The sequence below is a fragment of the Mauremys mutica genome, chromosome 5, assembly GCF_020497125.1.
Source record: "Mauremys mutica isolate MM-2020 ecotype Southern chromosome 5, ASM2049712v1, whole genome shotgun sequence".
NCBI lineage: Eukaryota > Metazoa > Chordata > Testudines > Geoemydidae > Mauremys > Mauremys mutica.
In genome coordinates, this window is record NC_059076.1 from 33831737 (window position 1) to 33849714 (window position 17978).

The 17978-nt window shown below is 41.4% G+C and overlaps 1 protein-coding gene across 3 annotated transcripts in view; it reads right to left on the reverse strand.

The window, feature by feature from the left end:
• MCUB (mitochondrial calcium uniporter dominant negative subunit beta) overlaps positions 1-17978 on the reverse strand; it is an 87591-nt gene that overhangs the window by 14418 nt on the left and 55195 nt on the right. The window contains exon 1 of one of the 3 annotated variants that reach the window (XM_045019322.1): positions 7508-7553. The exons of the other annotated variants lie outside the window; for them this stretch is intronic. Coding sequence (XP_044875257.1) covers positions 7508-7531 — 24 coding nt within the window. The 5' untranslated portion in view covers positions 7532-7553. Of the gene's footprint in view, positions 1-7507; positions 7554-17978 lie in introns of those variants that run through there. 3 annotated transcript variants of the gene reach the window in all.

Here is a 17978-nt window from a genome sequence, read left to right on the forward strand (position 1 = left end):
TGCAGTTCACCCTAATGGAGTGACCACAGCTGGCTCCCCAATAGGACCCTGATCACAGTTACCCTTTGGAATGAACACACAGAGTAATCACAGCAGGTGTTTTAACCTGAACAATGTCACTAAAAATGTCTACCCCCTGAAATACAGGTAAATAACTAACATGCCTCACTCAAGGCTTGTCTACACACAAAAGGTGCTTTAACTTTATCGGTATAGTCAAAGCAGTATAACTCCTCCCCTAGGATGGATCCAGTTAGATTGGTATACTGTAAAGGTTCTTAATACTGGCATAGCTTTTCCCTTCTCATATGAGAATAGCTAAGCTATAGTCACCTTTATGCAAGTACCCCAACAATTACACTATAGATTGGGTCAGTATAACTATAGCTGTTTGGGGGGTGGGGGGAACCCTCGCACCCATAACTGAAAGTTACAAAAAACAGTGTGGATCTGTACTAAGTAAAGGTTGAAACTTGACAAGGAAGGAGGAAATTGCATAGTTTGGGGTCAGTTTACCAGATAAAAGGAGTATCCCTGGGAAGGCTTGCAACACGCTTTGCCTGAGGCAGATATATTTCTGCTTTCAGTACCTGCAAGCTAAATCCTTTATGAAACACATCAAAGGGGATTTACAAAAGAATAAGGGATCCACCCCGCAGGTAGTAGACTGGGGACTTGATTATTATGTTCTTGTATTTAACTGAATTGTGAGCTTTTCATTTTTGGATAATAAGCACCCTTTAGGTTAGCAAAAAGAATAGGTTTATAAAGAGTGTATCCATACTATGTGTTGTGTGTTTCATTTGTGGGTGGTGGTTTGCAGGGTTTGGATATGAGTTTTGTTTTTTGTATCTGCCCTCCTGCAAACTGGGATTTTCAGAGTTTTAAAAAGTGAGAGGTTTTCAGGTTGGAAAATTCTCAGTTGCTTGTGACAACTGAGTCTAGACAGTGGGCAGGAACCACACATTAAATGCAGAAATATCTTAAATTATTGTTTAAAAAAAATTGGTGGCTGCTAGCCAGTCCATGATTGCTGCATAACAGTTTAGAACTTCATAGCAATAACATGGACTGAAATCGTCTCTCTCTGCTCCAAAAGCACAAACTCCTTCCATTTGAGCAAAAGGAGACACTCTATTAGCAAATAAGGACCTATGACACAGCTAAGCAGTTCTGGTTCCATCCAGCAGAAGACATGCACTACACATGTGCCATGATAGTAGAAAACATTTTAAGCAATTCATACCCCAGTTTTTCAGAAAAGCTTTTCTAAGCAAGACAAAATAAACAGACTAATATGTCCTCAGAAATCTAGTATATAATAATCACAATGCATCAGGAATGTGGGAGCTACTTAAGACATGCCTCTTTGGTCTTGGCTACACTTGCAGATTTGCAGCGCTGCAGCAGGGTGTGAAAAAACACCCCCTCCAGCGCTGCAAGTTGCGGCGCTGCAAAGCGCCAGTGTGATCAGAGCCCCAGCGCTGGGAGCTCTGCATGGTTTCCAGAAAGGCAAATGTGCTGTACGTTAATCCCCATAGGGAGGTGGAGTACGGACAGCGCTGGGAGAGAGCTGGGAGCGCTCCCACGGCAGCACTAAGTGTAGCCATAGCCTTTGTGTTGATATATGATGAGCAATTACTTCTTCTGCTCATTAACAAAATTACCTGTGGTTCACCTTGTCCTGGACATTGTACCACACTGTTTGCATTAAGGTGCAGCTTTATTTCTTTTGTTAAAGATTTTTGGCATCAACTTTGTTTAGACAGTGGACAACCTACTCAATAATAATCAGTTGGAAAATACTCATTCACTTTATAGATGGCTTAGTTGGAATGAGTTCTTTAGAACATATGGGTGTATTCTTTAGAAAACTGTGTGTATTGTTTGTAATCCACTGGAAAAAATCTTTGTATACTGTATTTATAAAGATTTAAATGCAATTCTGTCAATAAGATAAAATGGATATAATATGGATCTGTTAATGAAGTAATATTTGAGTGAAACAAAATAAGTAGCCTCACAATACATATTTTATATGGTTTCTCTTTCTGCAAAGATTTATTCCTGTGCTTCTCCCAAGTTCAAAACAAAGCAACAAACCCCTTGATTATATCTTTTTATTTCCCTCCTGAAAAACAACCTGTTTATAATCAAACATGATAATATTTACACAGAGAGAAAGAAAAATAAATGGAGGTAATTCAAGTGGCTTTATTAGCTTTAGATAGCAGGAGAGGTTATTGACTAAGAGTGAAGTCATGCTTTAGGTGATAAAATGGTTTGTTAAATGAGAAAATAGCTGAAAAGGAGTAAACAGTGAGTGGTTGTAACTGGTATCTACTCAATGGAAAGAGGTCACTAAAAGATTTTCCCTAGGGGTTGTTTTGTGACTACCCTTCTGAATAAGTCATATTTGATCAGAATATAAACATATGACAAAGGCTTGCTGCTGATACTGACAACCATGTTCTAACAAACAATATGTAACAATGCAACCAGATTCAGAAGGAGTGGGAATATTAGTTAAGCAACTGTCTCTGTTTATGCACAATGCTGTTTAATGTACAAAAACATAATAGATAAGCCTGGGAGGGAAAACAACCAGTAGACAGTGATGATAGTTACTCAACTAGACAGTTATGGAGCAGACTGATCAAGAAAGATTTATTTGTAAATGCAGACTAATCATTAGTCATCTGCACAGTGTACATAGCTGCATTACAGAAAGACATATCAACAAAGGAACACAATTCAAATCAAGCCAAATGATTGTTTCTGTGCAAAGCCCAGTTTCTCTGCATGGGAAAAACAAAGGGGTGAGTTAATATCCTTGCTCTGCTCAGGATTTAAATCTGGGGTCCCAGATGTGATTTCAAGTACGAGTCTCTGGCTATTAACCTATCCCTTCCAGCATAAAGCACCGAGCTATAGTGATTGCAGTTCGGAAAGGTCACACTGGTACAATAAAAGTGAATATCTTTTCAAACTCCTTGCAGTTCATTTGTCACTGTTTTTAAAGAGCCATGAAATCACCACACATTGTAGTAAAAACAAGAAAAGGCTCAAAATATGTAAGAGTCAAAAACCCTACGATTTTATTTCACATTCTGCTTCAGCGATAAAGATTAACTCCTTGGAAGAGGTAACCCTAAGCATGTTAGGGATTTACTGCATCCTAAGTTTGATTGCCAGACGGTAACAAAAGTGAAATATGTTACATTCTATCATAAGCTTCTTTTGGCTTAATCGAGTATCAGGTCTTCTGTTTTTAGGGTAAACAAAACCATTTTGCCTACAGCACAAACACAAGCGAGTTAGGGGACCCAGTTACAAGACTCTTGCAATGTGATCCTAACTATGTTCTGTAATCAGTCAAAAACATGCAAATCCAATTATGGAACAGTGTTAATTGACCCAGCTATGTTACACATTGCAAGAGTTATGGACATAGTGGCCAGTCATATTACAAACAGATCCCTTACACAATTCAGGCTCAGTGGATGAGCTCTCACACTGAGAATCAGAAAAAGGTCTAAACAGATGTCAACCAATTATTTTGCTGACGTAGTCAAATAATTCTAATTAAAATATTCTAATAGATTAATACATTTGCCTTTCTGGAAACCATGCAGGCTTGTCCCTATTATATCATGTCCATCTAGGTGTTTATAACTCTCTTTACGTTTTGTTTTTAGTCAATAAGTCTGGTACTAAACCCACAGGCTCACAGATGAGTAGTTCCCAAGATCACCTTAAATGTTTTATTATTAAATATTGAACAAGAGAGACCACTTTTGCTACCGTTTAGGAGAATAGCTGATATTAATGAAAGACAACACATTTTTGTTAGCAGTCCAGCCACTTCATTAAGTTCCTTCAGAACTCTTGGGTGTTTGCGGTTTGGACCTTGCTACGTGTTGCTAATTAATGTATCAACTTGTTCTAGACCTCTTTTCACACCTCAATCTGACAGTTTCTCATCTTTATTACCTGAAAAGGGTGGCCTTTGGTAAGTCTCTCTCCAGTATCCTCTTTGATGAAGACTGATGCAAATAAATCATTTAGTTTCTCTACATTTTTTGATATTATCTTCCTCAATTAGTCCCCTTTACCCATCTGGTGGCCCAACAGACCCACTGAATTTCCCATAGATTTCCTACTTCCAATATCCTTAAATAATTTATGGGTTAACAACATTTTAGGTTAATTGTTCTCCAGATTAATCCCCCGGTTTCATGTTACATTTTACTTCCCATAGTTTACATTCATTTCTGGTGACTTCACTTGGGTTGAATTTCCATTTACTAAAAGATACCTGATTGGCTAAAATTACCACTTGATGCCTGGCTATTTAACAATACCGGTTTTGACTTGCCATCTTACTTTCTTTTTCATTTAGGAGTCTCAATGCCTTCTGTGACTCAGTGATGGTGTCCGTAAACAGCCTCCAGGTTTTAATTGCTTGTTCTTGACTGTAAAATATCTTTGATAAAAGTTTTCTAATTTATTTATTGTAAAGCTCCATTTGATGTTAATGTAATAGTTTTGGGTACAGTTCCTTCTCTGAGAACATTGAGTTTACTTGTAATGTGGTCAAGATTCCTTAATAATAGTTGAGCCACTATTTACTTAAGCCAGCTCCTTTGTGTTACTTAGTGCTACCTGTCCTCCGGTGTGCTTCAGAATTAGCTGTTCCAAGAATCAACTATTTAAGCTGTTGAGAAATTGCTTCTCCAAACCTGGTCTCCAGATTTATATTTAACCAGTTTACATGCAGGTAAGCTGAAGTCATCCCTCATTAAGACGATCTCCCTAAAACAATACACATTCAATATTAGAGCTGACCAGGAACCAGGATTTCCATTCCACAGGAAATTCTGACATTAAGATTCAGATTGTGGGTTTTTTTAAAAAATGTAAAGCTGAAGTTTGAAATTTCCTGTTAACAAAAAGTCCAAAAAGAGTTTTGATGTGCCACTACTCACATGATCAAAACAAAATGTTTCAAATTGTTTTATTTAGATAAATGTGTCATTTCCATAAAGTCAAACTTTGTTTCAACATCATCAGAGTCATTCTGTTTAGACTTTTATATATTAAAACATTAATTTTAATGTCTCTATATGATATTTAATTTCAATGAAGAGTCAAAATGAAATGAAATGAAACGAAATGTCAAAATAAATGAGAAAGTTGAAATAATTCATTTTGCCCTTTTTCCCGCTGAAAATGTTGTGGGAGTCCATATATTCGCAATAAATGTTTCTTTCCTATGAAACTGCATTTTTTGACAGAAAAATGCTCCATCGTAAATTTTTCAACCAGTTCTACTCAATATATATTTTCCCAATCCAGTGTCAATAGCATAATCCTATTAATGTATTCCTCAGATATGGGATTTTATCAATAATTCTGAGAGTCAAATGTGCAGCCTTTAGAGAAATTAACTGCCCCAACACATGGCTATAGTATATACTGTACGTACTAGGCATCCTATATTCACATTTCTCTCCTTCCCAAAGGCAATGATAATTTATTATTCTACTTTCCTCTTTCAATACAACACAATGCATTGCTAAACGTAAGCATTTTAGAAGCATTTTAATTACACTGCAGGAAAAAGCACTCCATTTAAAATATATCTTGCTGTGAGCCTTTCGACAGTAATGTAGCATTAGAGCTCTTCCTTCTTCATATGAGCAGGTGCATCCCTATTACTACAATATCTCAGGTGCTCCGAATTGTCACCCCCGCCTCTCATTTAATAACAGTTCAATTCTCTTAAAATGTCTGCTTGAGAAGCAAGGAGGAAGAAAACCTAGAAAAACTATTTGAGAAATGAGGGACTGGACAATTGAAAGGTGTCCTTCAAACTGTAATCACCCAGCGCCAAGTCGTGTCCCCAGCATGAATCTCTGCATATGAATCTCATACACCCTGTAGAGGAAGAGGGGAGGGAAGAACAGTCACCTGCCTCTGTAGTGCTGTTTGGTCTGCTGAGTCAGGGGTTGGGTCCAGAGCAGGCATGCATCAGTCCATGTTCATTGGGAGCGCACACATCCCATTCCCTGCCCACCATGTTGGCCCCATAGTGATGGCTAAGAAGCAGCAACATCAGCCTGAGTTGTTATGTTTTCTGCTGGCTCCTTGGTGCTGCAGAGCTCCCCTTTAAGGATAGCCACATCAGGGTGGAGAGTGGGGAAGGTTCATGCTAGGGCCTCAAAGCCAGTGCAGTCCCACATGGATTTTGCATGGAAGGCTCAGGCTTCTTCCAGATCAACCCAGGATTCTCCTGGATTCCTGAGGGTCTGTGGGGTTCATTGGCAGCCCATAGCCTGTTCTATGGAAGAAGGAGCTATCCCCACCTCAATGGGATGAAGTGCAGGAGAAAGTTCTGCAGTTTTCCTCCACTATAAAGGTACATTGCCTCAGTGCTTGATTGCTAACAGCCCAGTGAAGTTAATTCACCAGGACTGAAGTCAATTGATTACAGACCTTCCTAGAAATTCATCTCAGCAAACAAACAACAACAGGCATGCTATGTGAGAGGTTTCTATACGTCTTAACATTGGATTAGCTAAGTATAACAATGCTTCTTGTAGGTTTAAAATATTAATGTAAAAATATAAAGTGAGATTAATATAAATATAGCCAGCTATTTATGAGTAAGTTCTCAATATTTTACTGACAAGTTTTAACATCCCCAACACACGACACATTATTGGGAGTAAGGGACTGGAGAGATGTGTGCGTGCATGTGATATTAATTGCAATTTTCTCCTCGAAGAGAAACAAATCTGGAAAGCAATTCTTGTGGAATGACAAGACTGAAGAACCAATAGCTGTGATTTGTGACCTAGCCTGTACTCCAGAAAAAAATAAAAAAAAATAAAAGGGGTTGCACATCCAAAATCATTACTGATCTAGATAGACTGATCCATTTTGGGATAAGGTTTCAGACAAAGTTTATAACAAGTACAAGTGGAGTTACAATTTAAAAGTTGTTCACTAGACCAATTTTATTTTTTCTAATGTTAGTTTTTTGTTAGTAAGAAAACATATGTATAAGGGAGCAAGATCTTATGAGCCCTAATGACCACCCTAACAATCATTTTATATAACTGTTCATTTGAGCTATGGAAATGCCTCCCTGGTTTGCATGGCAACCCCTATGTTAACATTTCAATAATTTCTTCCTGCTTTTATTGACCAGAATTTTCATTGTGTTCTCTGCAGTTCCTAGAATTGATTTAAGTCACCATGGAACAAGACATTTTTTATACAAATTACAATTCTTGTTCAGGAGGCTGGTAAATTTGAGCAATTTATCAGCTAGAGGACAATTAATTCTTTTTGTTTTAAAAAAGATCATTCACTCTCTGAAATAATACTGTTGTATACAGTTACAGTTTCACCCCAGAGAAGATAAATGCCCAGTGCTCCAAGTGTCAGAAACAGCCCTTTTCTCTTTCCTAAGGAAGTAATTGCTGATAAATTCTCTTACCGTTCTCAACAACAGTTTCTGCATCACAGTAGGAACTAGTAAGCAAATACAGTAAAACCTCAGAGTTATGAATGCCTCAGGAATGGAGGTTGTTTGTAACTCTGAAATGTTAATAACTCTCAACAAAACTTTATGGTTCTTTAAAAAGTTTACAACTGAACATAGACTTACTACAGCTTTGAAACTTTACTATGCAGAAGAAATATGCTGCTCTCTCTTTTTTTAGTAGTTTATGTTAAACACAGTACTGTACTGTATTTACCCTTGTTTTTTTGTTTTGGTCTGTGCTGCTGCCTGATTGCGTACTTCCAGTTCCAAATGAGATGTGTGGTTGACGATTGTTTTGTAACTCTGAGGTTCTACTGTATCTTCTCCCAAATGGAATATTTTATTGTGCTGTTCTGAACAGTACGATGGAGGATTCAACTGCAGTGTACAGATCTAAGGTTCAATAATTTATTGAAGAGCTACAGTTTTTGTAACCTCTTTTTGCAGGTGTAAATCAAGGTTACAAAGTAACAAAAGGGATCTTGGAACTCAAACTACAAAGAATCTATAGAACCTTTACAATCTATTTTATTCACAGGGCTGGGGCTGTGATCCAGAGGGAGGCTGAAATCAGGATGAGTCAGACAGTGACAGGAAAGGATTATTGCAAGAAAATATATTTGCTTCTAATCAGGAGGTAACGTCTACATCTGAGAACTGCACCATCTGTCTTTGAACATGATTCTCAGTCAAAAAATAAATTTGTTGCAACAGACAGGAAGTGTTCAAGTTGTTCCATAGAGTAGATCTCTGTTCTTGAGGTCTGCTTTCATGGACAAGGATCCTGACCAGAGAAAAGCTGTTGCAATCTTTGACTGTAAAACTAATGAAAAGAGACTTTGTTCTTAGGACATGCTCTAAGCCTGTTCCTATTAGATAATCAGCCTGGCTGCTCCTCCCTCTTCAAAGGGTTGGGAAAGAGCTTGGCATAAGACATGTTAATTGGCTCCATCCCTATTAAAAAATAATTCATCTCATCTCCAGCAATAGCGAAGTTCTTCAGACTGCCTGCTAAAGTAAAGCTATAATTTTTGCCTTTGTATGTATTTCAGCAGAGATAAGTTAACAGAAAAGAAAAATATGAGTGCAAACCAATGTTTGTTGCTTTACTGACATTCTACCTAACTCACTCATTTTTCTTCTGAAGAGCTTCTCAGATATCTGAAGCTTATTCTAGAAGATAGTAAAACAATTTTGAGTAGCAAATCAAATTGATTTTTCAATTAAGTGACATTTTGTTTAGTTATTTAAATTGTATTAAAAAATTCAAAAAGTTTTTTTAAAAACCCCCTCAAAAATGGAACAAAACATTCAAATTTTATTCAACCCAAAATGAATTTTACACTTTTTGGTTCACTAAAATTGTTTCAAAACATTTGCATTTTGGACCGACTGCCCCCGCACGACATTGTTTTAATTTTTTTTTTGAATGGCTAGCGAAAAAAGTTCTTTGCAGAGCTCTATTATTTACACTTTTATATTTTTCCAAACTTCACATTTCCAGAACATTTTACTACAAGTTTTGATAAGTGATGTGTAGAATCTACTATATCAGTACATTATCTTAAGGGGCTGGCCCAGTTCGAATGTGCTAGAAGAACATGTATCCCAGATGCAGGGGTCCTTCTCCATGGAAACATGGATCTTGGAAACAAACGTAGGTTTCGGTTGAACACTTTTTTTACTCTGCTTCAGAATTGCTTCCTTCAGGATCATCATGTCAATGGGTCAGACAGCAAGGTCAATGCTCCCAGTGTGTCTCATCCATGTTGTGGGAGAAGGAACCACAACTTGGAGTGTTTTTATTTGTTGCACATGGACAGCGGGACAAGTCACTGACACTCCAGACACATGATGAAGAGTGGACAGGTGGATGCCTGAGGCACCTTACAGGGTTTTGCTTTGGGTTTGTGTTTGGTGGTAGGAAGCACGTAAAGACGAGAAGGAATGGTGAACAAGGAGAGGTAATGTACAGACAGTGAAGAAGAGTTAAACAGTGAAGGGCAACAGAACTGATAGAAGAGACAATCAAGGAATAAAAGCACCAAAAGAGAAAAACATGGACAAAAACCCATCCTGTCAGGAGGGAGGGGGGTTGTCTTAATCCACCAGAGAAAACATGCACTGTCGCAGAGAGTAGACCAGGCACTGGAAAGTGCAGAAGTGTTAGGAACTAAGGTAGTGGTTAGAATTATCGCTAGTGGAGCCACTCTCTCCAGTGACAGTAATCGTGCAGCTTTTCATCTTCTGCTGCAGTCACAAATCATCTGAAGATAATCTCCCCGGGACCACCAAAACCATATGATGGCATCAGTCATTCATTACTGAGGTGCACTATAAGCAACTTATTTTTCTCTTCTACAAAGCCACATCCACCCATCACCCTCCGCACAAACAATCATCTTCATCTTCTATCAGATACATACTGCATGTCAGCTTTACTTAAACCATAATTCAATAAGATACATAGGCACGTGCCTAACAATTAAACACAAGTAATCCCAGTATCCTAATGTACCAGGACCATAATCTTCTCTTCCCCATTATCTCTCTCATTTAATAAGGCATCAAAAATTAATTTATTGTAACCCCATGACACTAAAAGAAAAAGGGACATGAATTTTAATTGTAATCTAATAAAATGCATTTCACAACAGTTCAACTTCTGCTTTATCATTAGCATTCTGTATGTACAAACACTACCATGCACACCAAAAATAGAATACTTCTTGGCCACACAGAATTGTTCACTGCGGATCCACCAACAGTTGTGCAAGCTTCCATTTCACTCTTATCAAGCCCAGCTTTACAAACCATCAGTTGCTGTGGACTCCCGTCATTCCTTGACCAGATGTCCCAATTTTATCGGGACTGTCCCGATATTTACTTTTTTGTCCCACATCCCAACCGATGTTCGGTCGGGACGCAAATTGTCCCAATATTTTGCCCTCCGGAGCACAGGCAGAGGGAGCTCACGCCCCCCCACCCTAACTCCCCCCCTTCCCCACATTGGATCTCTCTCCAAATCCCTACCCTCTCATTGCCCTATTGGATCCCTCCCCAAATCCTCGCCCTGGCCCCGTCTCTTCCCCAAGCACGTCGCATTCCTCCTCCTCATCCCTCCCTCCCAAGCTTACGCTAATCAGCTGTATGGTGGCGCAAGTGTTGGAGGGAGGGGGGAGAAGCAGGACAAGGCAGCCAGCTCAAGGGAGGTGGAGGCAGAGCGAAGGTGAGCTGGTGCGGGGGTGGGGAGGTGGGGCGGGGAGCTGCTGGTGGGTGCTCAGCCCCCACCAATTTTTCCTATGCTCTGGTGGCTCTTGGTTGTTTTTTTTGCTCCTCTGCCGGCACACCCCCACGTCCCAATATTTCACGTCTCTCATCTGGTCACCCTACCCTTCCTGCTTCATTGCTCTTCAGATCCCACCTTTAATTTTACAGTAAGGAAGGGAAGCAATCCCAGTGGGAAACACAAGACAAAGTGTAAAATTGTAACATTCTACCTGCCCACTTACACAGGGTGAACTGACAAGTAAAACATGAGGGACAGATTCTGTGATGCATCTCTCAAGGGACACAGCACCAAGGGCATGAGAGGCAAAAACCACCACCATCTGATGTGGTCCCCAAGGTAAATTATAGAAGCAAAGAAATCAGAATGTCTGGCTTCTAAAGACGCTTCTCTCTTTTCCCTAGTGTATCTGCATTTCCAGGCATGACGTGTCTCATAGAAGTACTTTAAATCTGGAATTCAATGAACACCACACAACTGTCATTTCCTGAGTGACTAGTACTCCTCTACTGCTTTGTTTTTTTTATAAGGTCCTCCGTTAGGCCAGCTGCACGCAGAAGAGCCTTTCCAAAGAAGAAAACACAATGTTCTTTTTGTCCCTTTAACAAGTGATGTAGGACACAGGGCCTGCCACACTGGATCAGGTCAATGATCAATCTAGTCCAATACCCAGTCTCTGACAATGACCAGTACCAGTATACGGATGTAAGGTTCAGCGACTCTTACAATGGAAAGTTACAGAATAACCTACCTATGATGAAAGTTAGTGGTTAGCTTATGCCCTGAAACACCAAGATTTAAAACCCTTATAAATGTTACTGTGGATGTTCTTGAGGGTCACAGAAGTGGCTAATACTTTTTTGAACTTGGATAATATACAGATCTTAGCTGTTTATTAGAAAAAGGATCCAAAGAGGGCTGGAAGGAAGCCACAAAGAGCCGAAGCAGCAAATGATTGTTGGCTGACAGAGGAAAAAAAGAGGGGCAGAAAATTTTAAGGAAAGTTTGATTGAAGGTAAGACACAAACTCAGCACATGCTTTGGAACAAAATTAGGGGGGGGGATTTTTTTAATTTAGACCCAAAGGCTAAAAATGTAACATGATTAGCCTATTTAAAACATCAATATAAGCTTGGAATTTATCAAAACCTAGCAGCTGATGAATGGGGACAAACAAAAATGCAAAGAAAACAAACCAGACTAGAGAAAGAAGAAAATGAGATTACTTACCTATAAGTGAAGGTTCTTTGAGATGTGTGGTCCCTATCTGTATTCCACTGAGGGGTTATGCGCTTGCATCATGCACCTGGAGCCAGAGCTTTTGAAAGTAGTACTTGTTTAGCGGTCCGCACATATGTCCTGTGCCACCTCGTGGTCTCACCCAAGGCGATGATGGGCACTGCGGGCTGCTGGCGTCTCCAGTTCCTTCTCTACCACAGGGCTGTTGACTCCGCAGCAGAGGGGAAGGAGGGTGGGATTGGAATGCATATTGAGACCACAAATCTCAAAGAACCTTCAGTTACAGGTAAGTAACCTCGTTTTCTTCTTCGAGCGATGGTCCCTACAGTATTCCACTGTGGGTGATTAACAAGCAGTACCTATGTGGGAGGATGTTGTGAGGAGATTGTGGAACAGAAGATTGCTGCTCTGAATGAAGTGTGCATCACAGAATCATGCACTATATTGCACTTACATTCCAATTGATTTATTTTATAATTATATGGTTAAAAAAGTATGCAATTTTTCAGTAATAGTGTGCTGTGACACTTTAGTATTTTTATGTCTGATTTTGTAAGCAACTCATTTTTAAGTGAGATGAAATTTGGGGTAAGCAAGACAAATCAGACTCCTGAAAGGGGTACAGTACTCTGGAAAGGCTGAGAGCTACTGGTCTAGGGTATTGGCTATTCTCCACAGCAAATCCTCGAACTGGCGATAGTCATCTGGTGGGAGGAGGTGATTGAAGAGGTGGCTGCATCTGGACAAGATGAGGGATGCCTCTCCAGATCCATCGGGCTAATCGCTGAGTCATCCAGAACTACATTGGAATACCTATCTGATGAGGGTTGTGAAGTGACGGAGTCTTCACGAACTGAGTGGGTTTGTTTGGAGGGTAAATATTGGGGCCACTCCAGTCTGGCCAGCCTGGTTGACCCTGCTGTTGCATAGCCTGTGACAACAGTGCCAGATACCAAGTCGGCCAATAAGGCAAGGTGGGGAACTGCCACGGTGCTGTTGGAACCTTCCGGTAGTTGTGAATCTGGAATGGGAGCAGTGGACCACATCGGACATCTGTATCGTCAGAATCATAGGAGTCAGAAACCTCACCAAATGGCAGTGTCATCAGAACCACAGGAACAGGAGGTGGCAGGAACAGCGGGAGAAGCGTCCCTTTGACTTGGTGATCAGATCAGGGGTTGTGGAGACCATAGTTCCTCGAGTGTGAATAACTCATGGGCACCCAAAGCACTTCTGAGGGGTCAGTGGTATCCATTCTGCTGGAGGAGTCAATATTGGGAACTGCAGATGTCCGGACACCGATGGTTCCCAAGATGCTGGCGGAGTTGCTGGTCCGTAGTTGGTACTAATGGGTCCGGCGATCGGTGCCAGCCATTTCTTGGTCTAGTGAGACTTGAAATGTGTGGTTCCTTCACAGTTAGAAGTAGTAGAGAGTGCTGAGACCTTCTTAGACTTGGAGGAAGACTTACTGCCATGCTTATGCACATGCTTCCTTGGTTCATGGCTAAGCCCTAGTGCGGGATCCTTAGCACTGGTACTGGCGGAGCCTGATGGAGGTTCTGCAGCCAGAAGACATTCTTTGCCTGTTCGGGCCAATGTACGGGGGGGTTCCCTGCCCAGGATCTATGCTGGACCCCTGGCAGCCTCCATAAGGTGTTTCCTGAGATGGAGAGTGTGGTTCTCCTGAGCACAGACAGGAAAGGAGAGGCAGATACTGCACCTGGATGCGATGTGGGCTTGCCCCAAGCAGTACAAACAGCGCTCATGCTCATAGCTGATGGAAAATGAGTGAGGGCAGGAAGCACAGCATCTTTGGCATAATCCATTACCCAGGCCCAGGTACTCGGGGTGGGGATGTGTGGGAAGTTTGTCAGGAAACACCACTGAAGCGGCATCCCAAGTCCTAAATCAGGTACGAAAGGAAGACTTGAACAAAAAGAAAATGCAGAACCAATAAATAAATAAATAAATAAAATCTAAGCTACAAACAGCACTAAGGAAAGCTTTGAAAAGTGCATCACAAGGATGATAGGAGTAGACGCTCCGACTCGAGTCGTGCGACTGTGATAGGAAACTAGAGCCTCCGGTGGTCCGCCGTACCCGCTCTCACGTCAGGCAAGACCATGAGGTGGCGCAGGGCACATGTGCAGACCGCTGAACACTACTACTTTCAAAAGCATTGGCTCCAGCTGCATGGCACATATGCCTCAGTGGAATACAACAGGGACCATCACTCGAAGAAGAACAGAACTGCTTTGAGAGATGAGGGCACAGAAGCGACAGCAAACCCAATAATAATCAACAGGCTTAAGAGCCTCTTGCTTCACTACACTCCGTGGAAAGTCAGGTTTACAGGCATTACAATAGCAACAGTAACATTACACTTCAGAAGGCAGCTTCATTCTAAGCCTCTATTTTCGGGGGCTTATAAATATTCTAGACAATTTAATCCCCTCTCCCCTTGATATGAAGTAGCCCAAATCTAATGATCTTCCAGACATACTCCAAGGCCCATCTATTTACTTGGAAAAGGGAGAATTGTTGGGAGAAATTGTTTTATTGGTGCAATAGCTCTTGTTTTAATAGGATTGGGGTTTTTTTTGACGTTATGTCAAAGGGGCCTAGAATAGACAGTAGTGCCTTGTAGCAGGGTGGACCCTGCTCCGGGGTTTTAAGGGGTTTAAACTGTGGCCTGACAGAGCTGAGCTGATTGGGGAAGTGGCTGCAGCTGGGGCCACGCCCCAGACTGAAGCCCTGGGGATTATAAGAGGCAGGAAAGCCAGACCCCAGACAGAGTCTCTCTCTGGCTTCAGAGAGGGATGGGCCTGGCTGCTTAGGGCTTGAGGCCAGATACCTGAGGGTGAAGCAGGGCTGGGAACAGGCCGAGGGGCTGGGGAAGCTCCAGCCTGGAAAGCCCCAGGCTGCGGCCTAGCAAAGGGCCTATAGGTACTGTGGGTTGCAGAGGGCAGCCCAGGGGTAGGACAAAGCAGCAGGTCCAAACCCCCTTTGCCTGTGATGAGTGGGCTGATACTGCAGTCTGCCCCAGGGGTGGGGCTAGACCATGACTGTCAGTAGCCACTACTGAGGCAAGGCGGGGATAGTAGCGCGGGGTTCCCCTGGGAGGGGGAGACCCAATTATAGATAGGGGGCACCGGGTCCAGGGAGGGACGCCGGGGCCAGAGAACGGGCGGGTCACCAGCCTGCCGGGGGCGTTCCAGGGCCGGACCGAGGGACATTCCGGGACCGACCAGCAGGAGGCGCGGCAGGGGTGAGTACCACCCGCTTACATGCCTAAAATATAGACAAATAAGGGAAATTTATCATGTTTAAGTAAAAAGAAGTTTACATTTTCTTCATATAGCTAGAGCTAATCAGATTCAGTGAAAGTAACTGCTGATTTAATTGAAGCCTGAATTTTTAATAAATTGATTGATCTACATGCACAGTTTCCTGCACAACTTAGATTGGCTGTGGAAAAGAAGTTTCTTTTCTCATTTTGATTAATTTAAAGCTTCCTCTGAACCACATGTGAATCATGTGAATGGAAGGCAGAGTGATGGGGGTCTAGGTGATTCAGAAGATAAGCTTAGCCAGTATCCATCTTTCCTCTTTTAATGTAGAACGTTTTAATATGCTGTGGTATTTTGCAAAATACTAAGATGAATGCATCTGATGCTTCCCTACACTGTAATTTTTTAAATTAGTTTTTAGGAGTACTCGCTATGTTGTTTTAATATAAAACCCAGAGTTATCTGTGGATTATATTAAGTGATTCTCTTCCTCTCCTGCCCCCGAGTTATTGGGTTGTTTTTTTCTTTACGTCTTCACTATTGGTTGCTAAATCAATAAGGTTATTTATTACTCTAGCTGGAAATGATAACTATATTTTTAGAGTTCAAACAGTAGTGATATCTATTCCTCAAAGAGGACTGCACGAGTCATGTCAAGTTTGAACAAAAAGGCTTGGGGAAAAAAAGAGAGTTACAATTGTTTGGAACAAAAGTTACACATTGAAATTTTCAAAGTAATCACTGAAAACACACAGAGCTGCACAGAGCTGGAAACAGTGGACCAAATTCTGCTCTCAGATACAAGAGTTCAAATCGTGATTTGCTCCACTGAAAGCAATATAGAAGAACACAAATTGGCCTAGTAAGCACACAGGAAAACAGACACCACCATATTTAGGTTCAATAAATATTCATTCATTGAATGAGTTACATTTTAACAGTTTGTCTTCTCTAAAAAACACCCAACTCCCCCCGCCCCAGATAATTAAAATATAAAAAACCCTGTGTGACTATACCATTATGAATGCAATTCAGGTGATTAAATACTAGGGTTCTTAGAACAACCATATCTGACACTTTCTTCACAAATACCATGACCCTAAGCTTAACATCATGTCCCCAATGCAAAATGCTACACCACAGTGCATCGACGCCACACACAGCGCATTCTCACCAGGGCCGGCTCCAGACCGCAGCGCGCCAAGCGCGCGCTTGGGGTGGCATTTTGCCGGCAGGGCAGCTCCGGCGGACCTTCCGCAGTCATGCCTGCGAATGCTCCACCAGAGCCGCGGGACCAGCGCGCCCTCCGCAGGCACGTCTGCAAGAGGTCCCCCGGAGCCGCGGGACCGGCAACCGGCAGCGCGCCCCCCTGCGGCGTGCCGCCCTGCTTGGGGCGGCCAAATTCCTAGAGCCACCCCTGATTCTCACTACCCATACACCACTATCCTAGATATTCAATTATCCAGACACTTTGCTTATTCCTGGGAGATGTGGTGCTTGGTGGCTATTCCATGTTTCCAGTTTACGTAGATTGCAGATATTAGAGGAAGGCAGAATGCATAGGTTACTTTTTAAAAATAGGCATCCGAAGAAGTGGGTATTCACCCACGAAAGCTCATGCTGCAAAACGTCTGTTAGTCTATAAGGTGCCACAGGATTCTTTGCTGCTTCTACAGAACCAGACTAACACGGCTACCCCTCTGATACTTTTTTAAAATAGTATTGCATCTTTGCAAACAGAATGCAAAGTGGTAACTGCCATATCATCTGCATGCCTTTCAATGAGCCTGGTATAAATACTTGACTAGGAAAAGTGGATCCATTTAGGTCAGGCTTAGCTAATGTGCTAGCTAAACCTGACAAACTCAGCCTTTTTCCTAGCTAGAGAATAGGCTAGAACTTGCCCAGTTAAAGGAGTTACCCTGCATCTATGCTGCGGAAAAGCTGAGTGGAGATTAAGCTTAAGTAACACAAAAACTGAACTCAAACTAACCTCAACTACTTCTCCAAGTCAAGACAATCCCCTGGATAGATCAGATAAGTAATTAAAAGGACACCGAAAGGCTAGAGAATGGGTAAAATCTTTCTGATATTACAAGGGACAATAAAATTTCCAGGCAGACACTGCAACTGGCAGAAGAAAAGTAGACTAGAAGCACTGAAACACAAAAGCTTAACAAGATCGTCAAAGAGTTAAAGCAGTATCTGCTCATGAGCTTATGCAAATCAGAAGCAAAGGCGTTCCCTTATGTGGAATACTAATGAGAAAAAGAGCAAAGTACTCAGCTAGGCAGAGTTATGATCGGTTATAATTTCCAAGCCTCAGATAGGAATTTACACAGCTTCCAGGGACATACAGTATTCAAGAAGTTAAAATTATGGAAGAACTGAGATCAGGTGATATTGAAGCAGTTTAGTACTTTTGTATCAGAAATTAAAAAATTGTGGAAGAATATGAATCAGCTCTTAGCAAAGGCAATTTAAGAGACTTTAACCAAAAAAGCAGAGATTCACATAAGGCATATGACTTTCTGATTCAGCGCAGCTGATCACTATAACTCAAACTTCAAGTGCATATATATGCCTTTTTTGTGAAGTATGGTCA